This window comes from Leptonotus elevatus, chromosome 8 (genome assembly GCF_054856555.1).
Source record: "Leptonotus elevatus isolate MCC_2025b chromosome 8, RoL_Lele_1.0, whole genome shotgun sequence".
Classification (NCBI taxonomy): Eukaryota; Metazoa; Chordata; class Actinopteri; order Syngnathiformes; family Syngnathidae; genus Leptonotus; species Leptonotus elevatus.
Window position 1 is genome coordinate 1,078,926 of NC_141246.1, and position 20,603 is coordinate 1,099,528.

Consider the following 20,603-nt stretch of genomic DNA (forward strand, 5'->3'; position numbering starts at 1 on the left):
AAAACAAGCAACTTTTCCAAGAAAAAGATATATGATAGTTTAAACTTCAAAAAGACATTTTTCTGAAAAAAAATCTGATCTCTTACTCTCGCACGAATAGTTAATTAATATTTAGGAAGTAATGGGGCGGGCAGAAACCCTAAAAACAAACAGATTTGTATTACTCCAATTTAAATTGAGGAGCTAGGCCCTGTTCCGATTTTAAGCTTCCCGCTCTCCACAGTCCATCAACCTGTCACATTCTACGCTAATGGCGTGATGATGACATCACATGGTGGCTGGCTGCCCTGCACATCTGCACGTCCGCTCCTGGGTGCCGTGGCAACGGGAGTGGCCTTAAGCTTATCATTCAGATGCAGCTTTTCACTGGGAGAGGGCTTCCCGGTAAACCCCTCCCTAAGCCCTCATTGGTTCATGCCCTTCTTGCTTCCCTGTCCGTCTTTACCGCTCAGCCAATCAGAATGGTGGATGGGGACAGGGCACCATGGCTGCTTGGGGCACTTTAAATGAATTTAAAAGTTAATGACAAAAAAACAGTTAAAAAAAGTACTACTTTTAGAGGATCTTTCTAATATTTTTCTTGAAATATAAAATAATGTAATAACACGCGCACAGACACAGAGACACAGAGACACACACACATACACACTTTTTCTCCTTAGAATTTCTTCCGTTAAAAACTGTTTAGGAGAGAGAAAAAAACCCTCAAATTTGAGAACAAATTTAGCACAAAAAATCATGCAAAAATATATTTTAGAAAAACATACTAATTCTACAGATTTGTTTCCATTTTTTTTTCGAGAAAAAAATTAACCATCCAGAAAAAATTGCCTAGAAGATAGAGCTAACTTTATTAATGAATTATTTTTTATTATTTATTGATTTATTTATTTATTTGAAAACCTTTTTTCCTCAAGAAAAAAAAGTTTCGAAAAAATATATTTTACATTTATATTTTACCATTGATTTAATAATAATAATTAAAAAACAAACAATTTAGAAAACAATTAAGAAGAAACCTGTATTTTTCCAGACTCTTCTCCCTTCCTGCCGGTCTTGCTCAGCCAATCAGGACAGCGGATGGGGGCAGGGCACGGAGGCGGGACGAGCACTCCATGGCCGAGCTGCTACACGTCGAGGGAGGGGGGGGCACGCTCGAAAACCTCCCTCCCTCCCTCCCTGCGTATGCGTGAAAGTCGCAGACTCGCAGGCACGACCGCCGCTCGTCACTTTTGCCTTTTTCCCCAGTCAGCCTCGCCCACCAGTGGGAAGGAAACGACGGGACTAGCAGACAAGGAGGGCAGACAAGCGAGCAGGCAGCCGAGCAGTTTCTTCTCGACAACCCCGACAGAATGATCGCGGCTCAGCTCCTGGCCTACTACTTCACCGAGTTGAAGGATGATCAACTCAAAAAGGTAAAAGCGGCTTAGGCGAGGCTGCAAAGCGCCACTTGTGTGTGTGTGTGTTTGTCTTGTACGGCAGCCATGTTACTTGGTGGCTGAGTAGGAGGATGCAGGAAGAAGAAGAAGAAGAAGAAGTGGGGGGAGGAGGGGGAGGATGGACGCGCTAGCGGCGGTGGGAGGTTAGCGGCGTGTCCTTGACACGGGCGGCTCCATGATGGCCCCATGATGGCTCCCACAGGTGTCGGCGGGGCTTCCTCGCTTGTGACACTCGAGCGCACATCACAAACCTTCCCGAGATGTGACCTTGCACAAATTAGCCGCCGGATGCTAGCTGCCGTGCTAATGCGCGGCGATGACAGACCGGCGACATGGATGGATTGGACGGTCGGGGGAGGAGGGCCTTGAACGCGTAAGGTAGGGGAGGGGAGGGGGGGGGGGTATGGGATGGTGACGTCACAGTGCAGTCGACGCACGTGCACGGGAAGGAAGTCGTAAAGTATGAAGGCCCTTGAGGAAACATCAGGCGCAAAGTCTCGGCTGTTTGGAGAAAAAAATTGGCAATGGGAGGAAACATTTTTAAAAATAATTATTTTTTTCTCCCTAGAAATCTACAAGGCAACTGGGCGGTTACTGTTTGTTGAAGACGTTTCAGCTTTCATTCAAAAGGCTTCTTCAATTGTAGATTTTTAAGCGTGGAGGTCCTCCATTTATGTGTCTTCTGTGGATGGTCACGTGCACCAATCAGTCGTTCACCCGCCTGGTGGGAAACCCTTAACTGTAAGGTTGCCTTTCTGGTGGAATGAGGTGATTTTTGAGGGGAGTAATGCCAGGACATTGTTCTCGGCGCTTTGGGTCTTGCGTCGTGTACAGTGACGTCACCGACAGTCCAATGCGACCCCAGTGCGTTTGGGGCTGTTCAGACTGAGATGCATCCTGTCCACGTCTGATATGAAACCACCTCCTGATTGTGGTTTCGATCCATCCCGTGAAAATTGGATTTCATGCACATCAATTTGGATGAGCTCGAAATTGGATTTTGGCTGGCAAAGGTCTGGCCCTTGGCCTTTGTCTATCCGTGCTCGCAGCATACGGTAATAGGCAGAAAATGTAATATTCTTCTGTTAGATGGCAAAATGTAGACTAAAATAAACCTGTGTGAGTCAGCCACATACAAGTTTCAAGCAAGTCCCAAGTCATTACTAGAATCCTATTCAGCACATCTTGTTTCACTGATTGACATGAAAAAGTACATCATATCTAAAAAAAATAAACAAGAGCATGAAGTAAATGTATGAATATATTATTTAAAAGGATGCAAGTTATTTTTTTTATCTCTCCTCCCCTCCCTCCTCTCTGCACAGGCATCTCCTACAATATAGCAATACAATGTACATTGTGTTAAAAAAAAAACCATCTCAGCTTTTATATACATATGAACAAAAATGGTCATGTGCAAAAATATTCACATTATTCTCAAACGTCTTCCTATAACTTGGAGCAACTTTTTTTTTCAAGCCTCCACTGATATTTTTCCCCCATTAATCTTTAGTGATGAGCGACGACTGTTTCGGGTTTGAGGGTCCCCTTGCCACCACCGTAGTCTTTAGTTCCCCGCTGCATATTTTCATTTTGGGAAGGATTTTTAAACTCAACATTCTGTATTAATAGGACAGGTTACTCGCTCATGTGATTTTTATCAGCTGGCTGGCGTGCAATGTTAATGAGTGTTTAAGAATAGCAACACCCCAAAGGTCACCCCATTGACAAACAAATGTGATTGTAGGCTTGTGTGTCACTGTGTGACTGTACTGTAATTCAACTGTTTGTAGCCTACTCGCTTTACATTTTGTCCTTATTCCTATTTTAGTATTAAAAATCCCTCTTGCGTTGAATTCACTTGATGTCAATATGTTGAAACACAAAGTGAGGTACTCGGGTGGTCTGTTCATGTGCTCGCTCAATTCGACTTTTTTTTCTTTTCTTCCTGGTTTAACAATACAGAACATATAATTAGTGGAGGTGATCTTTCTTGCAAGAGATATTTTTCCCAGGCAGTAAAATGAATTTGTAATTGTAAATTTACAAAAACATCTTTCAAAACAGTTTAAAAAAAATCCTACAAACATGATGATTGTAAGATTACCCTTATTTCCCCCCAAAAGTTTTATTTTCCTTGAAAGAAAATAACAAACATCCAGGTGTTGTCACAAGCTGTATGACGCTCTTAAACGTACCTAACAGGTTGGTTCCATTTATGTCTTGCCACTGCCGCCCCCATGTGGCCACGCTCGGTAAGTGACCATTTTCCGGAATCGGTTTTGTGTCCCCAGATCGACAAGTACCTGTACTCCATGCGGTTCTCTGACGAGACACTCAAGGACATCATGAACCGCTTCCGCCGGGAAATGGAGGATGGCCTCGGCCACGGCACCAACCCCACTGCCACTGTCAAGATGTTGCCCACCTTTGTCAGGTCCATCCCTGATGGTTCAGGTAGCGTGAAAAAAAAAATGTCAACGCATTTATTCTTGGTCAGGAGTTGTTTTTTTTTTTTAAATAGATAATTAACATATGGCATTCATTGATATGAACTAAAAGACAATATTGTCATAATTTGATGCCATGGAACTCGTTGCTTCAAGCCAAAATGGCTGACGCTCCCTTTTCGCTATCGGTCAGTCGAGTTCAAAATCGATGGCGTAAGCCAAATTTAGCCCGCGCATCGCTAGTTCAAAACTTGGCAGCGTTGGGTGCTACGAGACGTCACTTGTCTTCGTGTCAATAGAAAACGACTGACTGGGGAAGTTGAAGCAAGCGTCGGTGTGGTGAGAAGTTGAGGCAGCCGGCGCGCTTTCCAATGAATCGGGCCGGCCAATGGACAAAAGATGTTAACGTATCAGCACATTCCCACATGCAGATGGGACACCGGCAATCACAAATGTGACTTTGCACCTGCAACATGTTCAAACAATGTCCATGAGGCCCCAAGTTCAATTTTATTTCTTGCATAAAATAAAATAAAAATAAAAATTTTAAAGTAAAACCTTAACCCACAGTAACACAGGGGGGAAAAATGTGAAATGATTCAAATAAAATGTATTGCACAGAAGTTACAAAATATTTTCTAATAAAAGTTTAATAACAAATACTACAAGATGAAATTTGAACGTACTATGACTTGACTTAAAAGTCAAATACAACTGAACTGTAATCAAGCAGTGATTATTTTGCAAACCACTAGAGGGAGCCTGCATACCACCAGTGGTAACTTCAGAGTGTAACAAAAAGCAGTATCCAATACATTCACAGTTAGTGTCGTCTGGTTCAGTATTTTTGGCTTCACAAAACCGCAACAGCAACGTGCAGAAATAATTTGGAGTGCAAAACAATTAAGCGTATCAGCAAATACAAATATACATTCTTTAAGTACAAAATAGATGTATTACCTAACGCAAGACAACAAAAAATGGTTTAAAACCAAATTGTTTGCCTAATAGCATAATTAGATATAATTTCTAACTTACTGTTACAAAGTCTATAAAAACACAAACACACTTGCTCAGTTAAGCTAATATTGTTGTTGATTAGCAAAAAAATAATAAACTAGCTTTGGAGCTAATTAACAAAAAATAAACTCACTCCGATGCTAATAAACAAAAATAATACAACAAATTTGGGGCTAGTTAACAAGAATAATAGATTAGCATTGCTGCTAACCAGTGTTAAATGGTGTCAAAGTTCATGACCTTAGCCAAAGAGGCCATGATTCATCATCATTTGATTGAAGTTTTCACAAAACCGCGTATAAGGTCACATCTGCCATTGAAACGGCCATTTTAGCTTCACATTAGCCATTTCCCAGTGTGGTCGTAAGCCAAAGTTGACCTCCAGATTTTGTCTGCAGAAAACGGCATCAAATACAAAACTCCAATTGTCTTAGAGGTCTAAAAATAGCCACTAAAACCAGTTTTACTTAGCAACATGAAAAATGGTGCGTTTTTCATGAGTAGACCCACAAAAAGTCTCAAGAATCCATGCCTGAAAATGCACAGAAAGTCTGCCATTTTGTTTTGAAGCAGGTTTTATAAAACACAAAACTGCAATAAAACTTTTGATTGGTTTGTATAAATTAATATAAGTAAAATGTGTTTTGTTTTTTTGTGTGCGTTTATTGCAAGTAAAACCACAAAAAAACTCAAGATTTTGCCTCATTGCCACGAAATTTGAACCATGTACACTAGAGAGATGATGAATGAAGCTAAATTGCCAAAGGTTTGCATTTAAGATTTGATGACGGGAAATTTAACAGGTCAGAAATGACACACTGAAAAGTGTAGATGCAATAAGTAAGCTTAGATATTTACATTTGTCATTTGTTCTGAATGAAAGCAAAGCCACGACGACGGCTTCTCCGGGATCTGGCTTAAAGTTAATACATGATAACCCCCTAAATATTGATCTTGCCATAAACGCATCTACACTTCGACATTGTTTTCATATCGGACAAGGTTTGGCAGACAAACACACCGCCGCTACCGGTTTCCTGGTCCTGGTCCTGGCCTGGTGTTAAAAATAGCCTCGGGTCGCGTCGGCTTGAGGGCACATGCAAAGGTCACGGTTGACAAACATTCATCAGACACCACGGAAAACGAAAGCGAGACGGGGAAGAAGTCAACGTGCTTCTCGTTCGGTTACAATGGCTGAACGTTGACCGCTTATTTCAGCAGATGTTTAAAAAAAAGCAAATCTTTCAAACAAAAAAAAACAAAAACATTTTCTTTCCATGTGAACATGTTGAAACGTGTTTTGTGGTTTTGACAGAAAAGGGGGATTTCATTGCTCTGGACCTTGGGGGATCAAATTTTCGGATCCTGCGAGTCAAGGTGACACAGGATAAAAAGCAACCGGTTCAAATGGAGAGCCAGGTCTACGACACCCCCGATGACATCATTCACGGGAGTGGGACTCAGGTAAACCCAAAGGCGCATTGACCCATACGGAGTTGGGCTGCTTTGAATTGAATCCTCTGCACAATTCCAAATCAACTTCACCGGGGATTGGTTGAGAAATTGATCGACGCGGCAATAGCTCCTCGAACCTCCCGATTGCGATGTAACTGCAGGTGAGAAACGAGACGCTCGACTTACCTGGCCCGTAATGGAATTCTAGTTCGTTTGTTTAGCTGTGAATGCAGTCGTCCACGAAATGCACGGGTCTAAAACAGGCAGCCTTGATACAAGTTAAGAAATCTGGCCGCTGACTGACGCTTGCTTGGTTTGGCTTGCACGGGTTTCGGTCGTTGGCTTCTGCGGCTTAAATGCTCAATGGGCCGCTTTCGATGCAAAGTCTCGCATTCACACACATTCATGCAACAGTGGTCGGCTACTGGGAGCGAATTGGGGTTCGGCGCTTTGCTCGAGGACACTTCAACATGGTCACCGGGGCTGAGGATCCAACCCACAACCTCGCAGGTGGGAGACGACCACTCTAGCACTGAGCCATGCCGCCCGGGTTTTTACGTACACTAGCGTTGTTTTTCGCGGAGTCTTCCTATTGGTCGCTTGACGCGGCTTAGCTCGTCTTTGGTCCTACGACACTTTTCATCTGCTGTGCAGCAGCGACTGAGGCATGCCGGGTCACTGGTGCCCCGCACGGCACGCTGCCGCACCGCGTTGCACGGAACGACGCTACACGGCCTCCATTGCCTTCCCATTACAGCGGGCGCGTGGCGGGAAGGGGACGGGATCATCCAGGCCTAGCTTGCGCTCCCAGCGCGCGCCTCGCCGTAACATTTCACGAGTGGCAAGTCGCGCCAACATCGAACCATATTTACAATTTCATATGGACAACCATGGATGAAATATTGCAATCTTGGTTTTCACGACCGGCACGCGAAGCTATTTCCGAATGGAGAGCTCGAACCTCATTCATTTAACTGCCGCTGGAGCTCTGGGAACATACGACCAGGCAAGCGATTTGCGTTTTTAGTAACCACAATCGTTACAAATCCATCCACAAGTACCTTTTTTAAATTGTAAATATAGTATTTTATTTATTATATATATATATTTATTGTATAAACGGTATTTTTATTTTGGAAATGGGCGTGCTCCACGGCGTTGCTTGCTGCGCTGCTGTCGGCCAATCAGATGACAGTGACGACACGGCCCCGCTCGGCGCTGCAGAACCACCTCCCAGATGGTTCTAAAAAAAAAAAACGGTTCCGTTGTAACCGCTCGGCCCCGAAAAAGTCCGATGGAGACGCGGACAACAAAATGCCGCTTCGGTGTGGGAAAGCGCCAAATATGAGCGGTAAAGCAGACGCGAAGGAACTCGACAGCAACACGAGCTGAAATCTCCTCAAAAACAGGAAAAGGAGTTCCGCGCTGGGTAACGTCACATCCCGCGATGACCTCTGGTCAACTCGCAGACAACAGTTGGCCGTTGAGTGGTAACGTGATCGCAAAAACACGGTTGGCGGGCCGGGGGGGGGGGGGCTCGTGCGATTGGCTGCCGGCAGCCCGCGGAGACAGATGCGCTTTCATGAAATGGCAGCTGGGCCTGAAACGTAACGCGATACACGAGCCAGTTCATAAACAAAAGTTTGTCTCGCAGCAGAGCGCTTCAGTCGCGTATCGCAACGAAAGGTAACGACTTCAGCGCCTGTTGGCTGTCGAAAATTATGCTCAATTACGGTCCTTCCTGTCCCGTGTCGTGTCGGAGGTCTCAAGACTTTGTGACCCAGCGGAAAGTGGACCGAATAAGAAAAGTGCAGAAAAGGAAATGAAGCCTGCACGAGTCATGTTTCAGTGCGTTTGTTTTGTTCCATGTTGTGTCTGCAGCTCTTCGACCACGTGGCGGAATGCCTCGGCGACTTCATGGAAAAGCAAAAGATTAAGGACAAAAAGCTTCCCGTGGGATTCACCTTCTCGTTTCCCTGCGCCCAAAGCAAACTGGATGAGGTAAACGGGTCATTGCCAGACGGGACTGCAAAAAACGGGGCTGCGGCAAAAGCACGGAAAGATGGAATGAGAATGAAATGACTTCATTCAACCGAAATTATTTGCCAGAATAAAAGCAAATTTTGGACAATATTCCTTTAAACATCGCTCGCCTCCAAAACGTACGCCTTCATACGAGAATAACGGAATGTCTTATTTTAAGCTCAATTTACTCATAAACAATAATAAAATTGCAATATTGCAACAATGATACCATATTTGTAAGGAATTGTTTTTTAAACAAGCGAAACGCTCTTGCAAAAATTGCCTGTTAATTCTTTGCAGACAAAAACAAGCATATTTTGCCGTGCGTCATTTCTTAGCCCAAATTTGAGCTACGAGCAAACGTACGTGGTTTGGAGACCAAACCTGCCTAACTCATTAAATGGATTCATTTGCAGGCCGTCTTGGTGACTTGGACAAAGAAGTTTAAAGCCAGCGGCGTGGAAGGCATGGACGTTGTTAAACTCCTCAACAAGGCCATCAAGAAACGGGGGGTGAGCGCCGCTCGGCCAAAACGGACACGATGGTTTCCATCGGCTAAACGTCTTTGTCCGTTCCGTCAGGACTATGAGGCCGACATCATGGCGGTGGTGAACGATACGGTGGGAACCATGATGACGTGCGGCTTTGATGATCAGCGCTGCGAAGTGGGCATCATCATAGGCAAGTCTGACGACCTCTAAGCGACCTCAGAGAGCGAACAATAGGATGTCACAAAATGTTGCAAACGGTAACACGATACAGCCATTGTGTGATAATCGAGTAGGTTTGTGAGAAATAATTAATATATGTATGGTAATAAACTGCAAAGTCGATTGTTTTGCCACAAATTAGTTTGCAAAATAGTTATCAAAAGCTTGCTAGCTAGCATATCATTAACTAGAATGGAGGCTGGCTGTTAGTTAGCTTAGCTAGTTAGTTGTTAGCCGTTAATTAGCATCGTGGGCATTATACTTTGCTCGGGGGACATTCAAATGTGAAATTTCACTGAGCTGGAGTATTTTTGTAGCAGACCATATAAGTACACAGGAAGTATGTAACTCTGTTGACCTTGAAGTTAAATGCAAGGCGTGCAATGTCATCTGCCGCGTGCTCTTTGACCAGCATTGCAAGGCTAGCAGAAAGGAAACCGAAACAGTGGTAATGATAAGCTAGTAATCAAAAGGGGACCATAATGAATCAAATCAAAACAAGCTCGGAGAAGGTGAATAAACAAGCAATTTTGAGAGAGAGAGAGACAGAGAGAGACAGAGAGAGAGAGAAAGAGAGAGAGAGAAAGAGAGAGAGACACAGAGAGAGAGACACAGAGAGAGAGACACAGAGAGAGACACAGAGAGAGACAGAGAGAGAGAGACAGAGAGAGAGAGAGAGACAGAGAGAGAGACAGAGAGAGGGACAGAGAGAGAGACAGAGAGAGAGACAGAGAGAGAGACAGAGAGAGAGAGAGAGAGAGAGACAGACAGAGAGAGAGAGAGACAGAGAGAGAGGGAGAGACAGAGAGAGAGACAGAGAGAGACAGAGAGAGACAGAGAGAGAGACAGAGAGAGAGAGAAAGAGAGAGAGAGAGACAGGGAGAGAGAGAGGGAGAGACAGAGAGAGAGACAGAGATAGAGACAGAGAGAGAGAGAGACAGAGAGAGAGACAGAGAGAGAGACAGAGAGAGAGAGAAAGAGAGAGAGAGAGAGAATATAAAGATGACTGTACTGCTACTTAAAACGACAGTCCAGGTATGTTTCCATTGAGAATACTATTGGATGAAGTTACATTTTCAGAAAACATATGATTTAAAATAACATACTATTTGACACTGGCTCCACGAGCGACCTCGGGTACCGCGCGGCTCGAATCCCTTCTGTACCGTACTGCTAAGAATGTCTCGACGTGATAAGCGCGACAGTTGTCAGCTCAACCGACCGCTCGGCCGACCTTGCCCTCGCCCGCATTCCAGGAACGGGAACCAACGCCTGCTACATGGAGGAAATGCGTCACATCGACCAGGTGGAGGGCGACGAGGGTCGGATGTGCATCAACACCGAGTGGGGGGCCTTTGGGGACGACGGCTCCTTGGAGGACCTCCGCACGGAGTTTGACCGCGAGATCGACAGGGGCTCCGTCAACCCGGGAAAGCAGCTGTGAGTGTCGACGTTTTGTTTTCGGACCCGGAGCGTTGAGAAAGGCGCGCGGCCGCGAAGAGGTCGTGACTGAGAAGGCCTCGTGTGAAATGCCGGCTGTGTTTCGTGTTTTTCCGCTCAGGTTCGAGAAGATGGCCAGCGGCATGTATATGGGCGAGCTGGTGCGACTCATTCTGGTCAAGATGGCCAAAGAAGGTTTGCTGTTTGAAGGACGCATCACACCCGAGCTCCTGACCAAAGGGAAGATTGAGACCAAGCACGTTTCCGCCATTGAAAAGTGAGTGGCGTGCGCTTTCGCACGAGAATTAACACAAACATGACATTTTATTTGCCAGAGGATCATTTCATGGAACATCAATTGAGAATCTTCCATTTTAAGGTGTTGTTGTAATACAAGTAAAAAAACAGAACACAAAAGGTTTTATTGTCAACCTCTTGGAGAGATGTCGGAAAACAAACTGACATGTAGTATTTTGTGCCATCTAGTGGTCAACTAATAGAATACAACAACTTTTGAGCACACTCACTACGGTTCCTCAGAGAGAGACCACACTGCAAGCCGACCGCAAATGAGCGCGAGCAGGAGCTAGCATGAGCAGGCTAGCAAGAAGCCGCTGGAGCAGCTAACAAAAGCGGCTAGCTAGAACTAGCCGGAACGGCTAACAAAGAGCAGCTAGCGAGAGCAAAGCAGAGAAGGAGACAGTCTGCGGAAACCTCAGCGACGACCACATGCTGTGGGAGTCGACCTGTTGGGTCCAACGCGAGCTGCCACCAGAGTCGAACTGCGGCAGTGAAACATGTCAGCCTCCCGTAAGGCACGGTGCGACGTATGAAATATAAATCGCGATTACCAGACCTACGATTAAATGAAAAAATGTCCGTTGATGTGAATGAACATTTTTGTTTAGCATATTATTGAAGTTAATAGTGGGCTTTTAACTCATTCACTGCCATTGACGACTATAGACGTCAAAAATTCATGTGAACTATTTCTTAGTTCAACATTTTTTTTCATTTAATTTTTTATGAAAACCTAGAAAAAAAATTTTTTTTGGTGCGTTTATAACAGATATAACATTTGTAAATAATCGTGAGTCAACTATTGAAGTCATGAGATTAATTGTGAATACAAATTTTAATCGTCTGATGCCCGTTATGTTAAAAAAAATTTTTTTAATTAGGGCCGATACAATTTTTAAAATTGTAATTAACTTCACGAGTTAACAATTAATCACAAATTTTACATCTGTTCTGAATGTACAATAAAAAAAAGGTTTTTATACACTTGTTAGCACAAGTGGAAAAAAATGTTAAACTAATAGAAATAATTCACATGAATTTTGGCCATCAATGGCAGTGAATGAGTTAAAATGGACAATTTGTTCACCACTAGATGGTGCTAAATATTATATAACTTTCAGACACACCGTAACCTGGGAAATTTTACACAATTATGAAGTTCTGAAGCTTCTCCGCATCCTCAAGTACAATATAGTTTTGAAATTCAGTATGAAGAATCTTAGAAATGATGCTATGCTGTAGTCAGTACAACATTTATAACGGTTTTGTGGGCTAGATTACGAAAGCGCTTTCAAATGATGCCAAAATCGTCGTTTGAAAAATTTGGATTTTTCACGTCACCGCGTCCCTCAAAAACAAAACGTTTGTTTCCTCCCTCTCTCATTCAGAGAACATTTTGTGTCCTGATCTTTTCTTTCCATTTCCAACGACACCTCAAAAGTTGAAGCAAATCATCGGGATGAAGGCAAAATTGTTGTTTGATTTCACACGGAGCGCTCAAACCCGCGACTGCTGATTGTTCCGCCAGGACTAAAGAGGGGCTGAAGAAGTGCATGGAAATCCTGACAAGGTTGGGGGTGGAGCCTTCTGACGAAGACTGCCTTGCCGTGCAGCACGTGTGCACCATCGTGTCCTTCCGCTCGGCCAACCTGATCGCCGCCACCCTGGGCGGCATCCTGTCCCGCCTGAAAGAGAACAAGGGCGTGGCTCGCCTTCGCACCACCGTGGGCATCGACGGCTCCCTCTACAAGATGCACCCTCAGTAAGCGCAAGTGCCCTCGCCGAATGTCGGTGTTACAATCACGTCAAGTGTGATAAAAACAAAAAAGGAATCGTTGGAGTCGTTCTCATACTATCATATTTTTATTTCATTATCAATCAAATTCAAAGTAAAATAAATGAAAGGGGTCAGAAAGAAGTGAAACTTGTGGTATGTGCCCCTGATCAAGAAAGAAAATGGAATAAAAATGAAAACTAATAATAATCAACACAAAATAGATGACTTTAAGTCGTTCACTGCTATTGACGCCTATAATTGTCAAAAATTCCTTTGAACTATTTCTAGTAGTTTAACATTTTCTCCCCACTTTTGTTAACAAGAGTATGAAAACCTAGAATTTTTTTTAATAATCATTTTTTGGGGGGGGGGGATTATTAAAAATTAGGGGCGCCAGGCGATTTCATTTTTTTATTGTAATTAATCACACGATAGATAATAGTTAACTCACGGATTAATCACTTTTTATATCTGTTCTAAATGTAATTTCTAGGTTTTCAAAAATATTGTTAAACTAATAGAAATAGTTGAAATAAATGTTTGACGTCTATAGCCGTCAATGGCAGTGATTGAGTTAATTACATTAAAAAAATGAATCGCCTGATGCGATTAAAAAAAAAAGAAGAAAAAGATTATTTAAAATTAGGGGTGTTAGGCGATAACATTTTTAAATTGTAATTAGTCGCCTGACTTTACTTGAAATTTTATATTTGTTCTAAATGTACAATAAAAAAAATCTAGCTTTTCATACTCTTGTTAACAAAAGTGGAGAAAAAAATGAAATAGCTGAAAAGAATTTTTGACGTCTATAGCCGTCACTGGCAGTGAATGAGTTAAGAAGCGATTATGGTAAGATCATGGATTGAAGCGCAAGTCATTGAAAAACAAAGCTCCCTTCTTAAGAAAACCCGTACCTGTGGCCAGGTACGCCCGCCGTCTGCACAAGATGGTGCGGCGTTTGGTGCCGGACTCGGACGTGCGCTTCCTGCTGTCGGAGAGCGGGAGCAGCAAGGGCGCCGCCATGGTGACGGCGGTGGCTTACCGCCTGACGGAGCAGGCCCGGCAGATCCAGCAGACTTTGGCCGAGTTCCGGCTGGGCAAAGCTCAGCTGCTGGAGGTGAAGAAGCGCATGCGGGTGGAGATCGAACGGGGCCTGCGCAAGGACACGCACCAGGAAGCAACCGTCAAAATGTTGCCCACGTATGTCCGAAGTACACCGGATGGAACAGGTGAATAATAATGACGCCCCCCCCCCCCCTTTCTTTTAGAATTTTCTGGCAATTTCATGGTCATTTTCTGCCTCTCGTCTTCCTTTTTTGGGTGTCTTTTTTTGTTGTTGCCTCTATTACATTCAATTTTATGATTTTTTTTTTTTGCCAATTTTGCGGACACTTAATAGTCATTTTTGGTCGGGATGCACGATAATGCTATTTTCAACCGATACCGATAAAGCAATCATTTGGGAAGTGCCGATGTCGAAAGCCGATAACTGTTTGCAACATGAACTTGATCACGTGTCCAAATACATGTAAAGAACCATGAAGCAGCATCTTATTGATATTTCTGCTTCAAAGACAACCGGTAGCTCATTTTGAGTTTGCCAAAACAAAAAACGGTCATGTTTTAAAAATGCAATGTCGCCATGACGCATCTTCTGCCAACACGAGGTCCGTTGCGCGCATTATGATGTCACAAATATGCAACACCACCATAGGAGAGGGGAGGGGTGGAGGAGTTGGGCGCAACCACAATAGATGGACCAACGCGGCATGTCCATTATTATCGGCGGATTTCTTTATTATCTGGTTTGACGTGAAATATGCCGATAATTATCGGCCACCGATATTAGCGTGCATCTCTAATTTTGGAGATTTTTTTTGTTTATGGGCATTTTATGGTTACTTTTATTTTTTTTCACTGAATTTTTTTTTTGAAATTTTTTACATTTACATTTAAGGTAATTTTATGCTTTTCCTCTTCTTTATTTAAGCATTTTTAGGTACAGTATTGTTATAAAGTTTTTCATGTAACGTTCATCTTTGTTTTTCTGACAACTTAAAAATGTGAACTCTGGATTTTTTTTTAATGAAATTGTGATGACACAATTGTCAAGATGACGACATGACGACGTGACTTTTCCATAATATGCGCAGTTGTGAGTGACGATTGATGATGGCCTTTTTTTTTTTTTTCTTTCCATCTAGAAAACGGAGACTTCCTGGCTCTGGACCTCGGTGGGACAAACTTCCGCGTGCTTCTGGTCAAGATTCGCAGTGGCAAGAAGCGGTCCGTGGAGATGCACAACAAAATCTACGCCATTCCCATCGAGGTTATGCAAGGAACAGGAGAGGAGGTAACGCGGGAAATCTCCGCAGCAGGAATTTGAACGGTTGCAGAAAGGTTGTCATTTGACAGCGGTTTTTTATTTTTATTTTTTATCTCGCCAGCTCTTTGACCACATTGTGCACTGCATTTCCGACTTTCTGGACTACATGGGCATGAAGAGCGCTCGTCTGCCGCTCGGCTTCACCTTCTCCTTCCCTTGCCATCAGACCAGCCTGGATGCGGTGAGTTCCGCGGGAATCTTCTGGAAACGCTGAGCCGCCGAACGATTCAAACCTCATCTCATTTGCATATTGTCCTCTTCGAACCAGGGCATACTGGTGACCTGGACCAAAGGCTTCAAAGCTACCGACTGCGAGGGCGAAGACGTGGTGGAGCTTCTGAGGGAGGCCATCAAGAGGAAAGAGGTACGAGAAACGGCGCCATTTCATGCATTCGGTAGGAGGAAACCAGTGGCCAGGATGAGTTACGGACGCATTTCAAGCCCGAATTTCACCCTTTAAGTCCATATTTACATCCGAATACTTTGTACAGTCATTTGAAAGGGATCGCATTATTCTGCGAGCGTGTTTTATCGCTGACGCGCCACCCAAGCGTACGCGTCTTTCGAATTGGGAGGCGACCGCGACGAGCTTGCTATTTGCCGCATGGCGTGTTGCGCAATCATCGCGCAGCGCTCGCGTCGGGTTTCAAGTGTGATCCGTCGGAATCATCAGCTAAACGTTCGGCGGGGAGACGTGGTGTTGTCCTGTCACAAATCTCTTCAAACACAATTGAAGGAAGGGGATTGTGGGTGCGTAACTGGTCACCAGTCCAACCAGCATCTTTTACCTTGATCGTTTTTTTCCTCTCTTAGGAGTTCGACCTGGACGTGGTTGCAATCGTCAACGACACTGTGGGCACCATGATGACCTGCGCGTATGAGGAACCCACCTGCGAGGTGGGCCTGATTGCAGGTAAGTCCTCTTAAGTTGTTGTTGTTTTTTTTTTACATCCAAGTCCAAGTTAGACAACAACAAGTTGTGCAAAAAAACACTCAAATAAACAAAGGTTTATGCAAGGTCAATAAAGCTCACCTGAAAAATGTCATAGTGCATTTTAGGTAAAGCGAGGGCTGGGCAATAAATCAAAATTAATTCGATGAATCGTCATTTTGAAAATTGAATTTTTGTTGCTAAATCGTGAAATCGAATTTTGTCTTCCGGATTATTGAAAGCTGTCATTCTTATGTTCTTTATTTCCAGATATTATTGTGAGTTGTAAATTTGCTCAGTATACATTATTGTTGTCTGAACATTTTGCACCGGAATTATTTTTGAATAAACGTTTGATGAATTTCGATTAAAATTGATTGAAATCGTAATCGTCCTGAATGACTGGGAAAAAAATGTCGATTTTATTTTTGGGGCCACATTGCCCAGCCCGAGGTCGAGCTGTCAAAACTAATCGAGCAATCAATGATCAAATTAATCGACAACTCTTTTAATAATCGAGTCATCGTTTGGAGCCCTTTTTTTTTAATTGCAAATGGTCCAAATCTGCATATTTTCAGCATGTGTGTAACAAGTGGTTGCGTCTCCCCTCAGGGACGGGCAGTAACGCTTGCTACATGGAGGAGATGAGGAACATCGAGATCGTGGACGGGGACGAAGGTCGGATGTGCGTCAACATGGAATGGGGAGCGTTTGGAGACAACGGCTGCCTGGACGACATCAGGAGCCAGTACGACCAAGCGGTGGACGAGAACTCGCTCAACGAAGGCAAACAGAGGTGAGGATGTTTTTTGCACGACTTGGTCAGGTCAACGTTTGCTCACAAAAATGTTCTCGGCCAGGTACGAGAAGATGTGCAGCGGCATGTACCTGGGAGAGATCGTCAGGCAGATTCTCATCGACCTCACCAAACGGGGATTCCTTTTCCGGGGACAAATCTCCGAAACGCTAAAGACCAGAGGCATCTTTGAGACCAAGTTCCTGTCTCAGATCGAAAGGTGAGTCGCTCTTCAACGTTTGCCATCATTTCCTTCGGTCTCGCCAATGAATTGCCTTTTGAGCTCGGACATCGTGGACTTGGGATTTAGTCTCGAGGGCGAGGAGGCCAAAACCGCAGGGACGGCAGTTCTTCACATCATCACAATGTAGAAGCTTCGACGCGATCTCAATCTCGGCTTCGTCAGATTTTCTTCTGGACTTGGCCTCGCCTCTTTAATATCTTGATCTTGACCAGGGCTGAGCAATCAATTGCTTTTGCAGCATACGGTGTCGAGCTGTCGAAATGAATCGGCAAGGAAACGATTATCAAATGAATCAACAACAATTTTCGTAGTTTTTGGAGTCTTTTCTTCCATTTAAAATGGTCCAAATCCTCGGATTTCAGCCTATCGCCAGTAATGACTGATTTCTGTAGTCTCGATTATCTTCTGTATTTAATTAAAAATAAGACCTTTCCAAACATCTGTTTTTACTTTGGCAAACAAGTGACATAGTACAACATCGATCTCCCTTTTTTTTAATCACTACATGAAGTAGAAATTAAACTGGTTAATAAACAGTAACCGAGGGGAAACTTGAATGCAAAATTTAAATGAATCCAATTAGTCGATTAATCTGCCGATTCATTGATGCAAAAAATAGTCGATAGTGACGGCAGAGTTTACGCTCCCGTTAGTGGCTAGTTGCTAACGCCGCGGACTTGCGTTGTATCATACAATGACAAACTCATTAAGTCGACAGTCGCGCGAGGACGAGTCAAGATGGCCGCCTGCGAGCGAGCGAGATACGATGACGTCATCAACAAGCCGGTAGAGTCCAAATCTCTACCGGCGGCAAAATGTAAATCTTCATATCGGCCAGCCTTACGTCAGACGGTTTGAGCCAGCGACAGCTGCGAGGGATCCGGTGAGCTTCCTGCTCGCTGGCACGCCTTTGACCCTCCTCTTGCCCCCGCCCCCTTTCTCCGCAGCGATCGTCTGGCTCTGCTGCAGGTCAGGGCCATCCTGCAGCAGCTGGGGCTGGGCAGCACCTGTGACGACAGCATCATCGTCAAGGAGGTTTGCGGCACCGTGTCCCGCCGCGCCGCCCAGATCTGCGGAGCCGGCATGGCGGCGGTTGTGGACAAGATCCGCGAGAACCGCAAACTGGACCACCTGGATGTGACCGTGGGTGTGGACGGAACGCTCTACAAGCTCCACCCACAGTAAGGCAACATCCTTTTAAGGCTGAGATAAACCAATCCGACGTCGGTCACCCCGCGTGGCGTCGGCCCAGACGTCGGCACGTCGCGTAGAAAAATGACGTAAATACACACCGCACCGATTACGTACCTTCAGCGCATGCGCCAGAAGTAATTCCCCTCCGTACCATCGGCGGCGGTAGTCATTATTCCTTAAGGCAACCGGCAACCTCTTTACGGGGGCGGGATATAAAAACGTAAACAACTCACACCGGTGTTGACAACGGCGCCTTGGACGCGGTGCCGACCTCCAGCTTCTGAAGGAGCTTCCTTGAGTCCACCGCTGTGATTGAATTACTACCGCTTGGCTGTGCTTATCGCTCCGAGGTGGAGGAACGGCGACGATTTAAAAAAAAAAAAAAACACACATTTCAATGTAAAGGATGTTTATTTACCACATGGAATTCGGCCATTTACCGACCTCCAAAATACTATAAGGACTTTTTAAACGACTTTGCAAATCTTCTTGCTGAAATATGATCATATCTTCTTGATGTGTGACTTTAATATTCACGAGACTTCCTCTTCTGAGCTGATTCGCGAGCTAACAGCCAATCACGGTGATCAAATGCGCCCGACGCCGATTCAACACGTGGAGTTTGCCGGAAATGATGCAACTTGGCTCCGTGTTTCGTAAATGGATCCGGAAGGATCCCCGGCAGTTGTGCGCGCCCGCCGCCGCCGCCGCCGCCGCCGCCGCTGCCGCCGCCTCCCGTGCTCACCTCTCTCAAGCCGCCTCCTCACCCCGTTTCCCCCTCCCTCTGCTCCTCGCAGCTTTTCACGGATCTTCCAGCAAACGGTGAAGGAGCTGGCCCCCAAATGCGACGTTAACTTCCTGCTGTCGGAGGACGGCAGCGGCAAGGGGGCCGCCCTCATCACGGCGGTGGGCTGCCGGCAGAGGGAGCAGGAAGCTCAGCAACACTGAGACCCCTGCGGGAACGTAGGAAAGAAACTCAACCGCTGCTCCGTGGCCGCCATTCACCCCCCGCCGACCCCCCCGACAGCCGTGACTCCTCCCTCCTGGGCGACCCTCCACCTGACCCGCTGGCCCCGCAGCCAGGGTGGCACGCGCCAAGCATCCCGAGCGCCGCCTATTTATTTTCCCGCACCAGCAGCTTTCTTGCGTTCGTCCTCGGTAGCTTGTCATTGTCTAAAATTTGAGTATTGCTCATTTTATTTTTATATGGAGGCAAATTATATGACTTTATATATAGCTGAGGCCACTTTGGAATCCGGTATGATTTTACATCACACAGTCGAGGAAACGCCTGCACTTTTTTTTCTACACACTCACACGAGCCTGACGCGGGCCGAGGCGCACCTTCCCGAAACGCCGGCTGACTTGACGAGGGCTCGCCGCCGAGTCACGGCTGCTCCATTCCTTCCCATGACATCGCGTGCGAAGTGACTGACCAGAGATTGGCGACTCAAGTCGTTGCAACTTGGACACCAGTTGACTCGGGTCGCCGTTTTGATGACTTGACTTAAACAACAACAACAACAGACACTCGACTTGGGAGTTAAAAACTCAAGACTTGAACCTGTGTTGGGAATCATTCACTCACTGGCTACTTCCTAATCATGACAATATTTAGGGATTTTTAGAGGGATGAAACGCGCACTAAAAATGTAATAGACTTTAATGTGAAATTAAAATGGTAAACACGCTATTATTTGATTAATCAATGGAACGATGGTAGAATAAATGATTCTAAAAAATATTAGACAGGATGAATATTGAACAAAAACATATCGTTTTAAGATTATTATTATTATTATTATTATTTAAGATTATTTGATCAATAATCTAAAATTGACACTGTATGTCCGTCTGCGTTGCTCGAATGATACGAGCAACGTAAACAAGCGGCCGCCAGCGGCCATTTTGTGGAATTTTCTCAACAACTGGGAATGAGCACCTTTTAAAATCCTCCACAATGAATCCATTGACTTGACTTGAGATCATCTGTGACAAAATGACTTTGCACTTGAAGGTGTGAAGACTTGCACGTGCGTGACTTGATCCAATCTCTGCTCATGACCGCTAGAGTGCGTGTGTCGCGTGTGTCACGTGTCCATGTAGCAAGCGGCAAATGTTAGCCTTAGCGTAGAACTTATTTGTGAACTACTGTGCTTTGTTGTCGTGATGAATCCCGCATCAACTCTGACCAGGGAGGGGTGGAGTATTACTGCTGCGAGCGCTTTATTGTGTATATTGTGTGAATGTGTGTGTGTGTGTGTGTGTGTCTAAAAGCTGTGTGGAGACTGCATGCCTTACACGCAGACGAAAGGGGGACGGAAGCGCGAGACGTGATGCGTTTCATTTTCACGCGGATGAAGACGGTGACAAGTCAGTTCATGATTAAATTCTATTTTGTTGTGGAGCAAAGTCTGCTGTCTCTTTCTTAACGCC

At 44.8% G+C, this 20,603-nt stretch overlaps 2 protein-coding genes across 3 annotated transcripts in view; one reads left to right on the forward strand and one right to left on the reverse strand.

The window, feature by feature from the left end:
* The window catches only part of myom2a (myomesin 2a), a 38,880-nt gene extending 37,721 nt beyond the window's left edge, over nucleotides 1–1,159 (reverse strand). For both annotated transcript variants that reach the window (XM_086083487.1, XM_086083486.1), the window contains exon 1: nucleotides 1,020–1,159. The gene's annotated coding sequence lies outside the window, so the exon portion shown is untranslated. The remainder of the gene's footprint in view (nucleotides 1–1,019) is intronic.
* On the forward strand, nucleotides 1,074–20,579 carry LOC147169144 (hexokinase-1). Its single transcript, XM_086083489.1, has 18 exons — nucleotides 1,074–1,415; nucleotides 3,734–3,896; nucleotides 6,225–6,373; nucleotides 8,246–8,365; nucleotides 8,806–8,901; nucleotides 8,971–9,070; nucleotides 10,356–10,539; nucleotides 10,661–10,816; nucleotides 12,368–12,601; nucleotides 13,541–13,845; nucleotides 14,821–14,969; nucleotides 15,064–15,183; nucleotides 15,271–15,366; nucleotides 15,816–15,915; nucleotides 16,546–16,729; nucleotides 16,794–16,949; nucleotides 17,921–18,154; nucleotides 18,965–20,579. The coding sequence occupies exons 1-18, from the start codon at nucleotides 1,353–1,355 to the stop codon at nucleotides 19,113–19,115; spliced, it is 2,760 nt and encodes a 919-aa protein (XP_085939615.1). The 5' UTR covers nucleotides 1,074–1,352; the 3' UTR covers nucleotides 19,116–20,579.
* Nucleotides 20,580–20,603: the final 24 nt, after the last annotated feature.

Bases quoted from the DNA above. Each gene is read 5' to 3' on its own strand.
- LOC147169144 (XM_086083489.1), top strand. From the start codon at position 1,353: ATGATCGCGGCTCAGCTCCTGGCCTACTACTTCACCGAGTTGAAGGAT. The intron at 3,897-6,224 runs GTAGCGTGAAAA...TGGTTTTGACAG, and splicing joins GTCCATCCCTGATGGTTCAG to AAAAGGGGGATTTCATTGCT. The intron at 10,817-12,367 runs GTGAGTGGCGTG...TTGTTCCGCCAG, and splicing joins CACGTTTCCGCCATTGAAAA to GACTAAAGAGGGGCTGAAGA.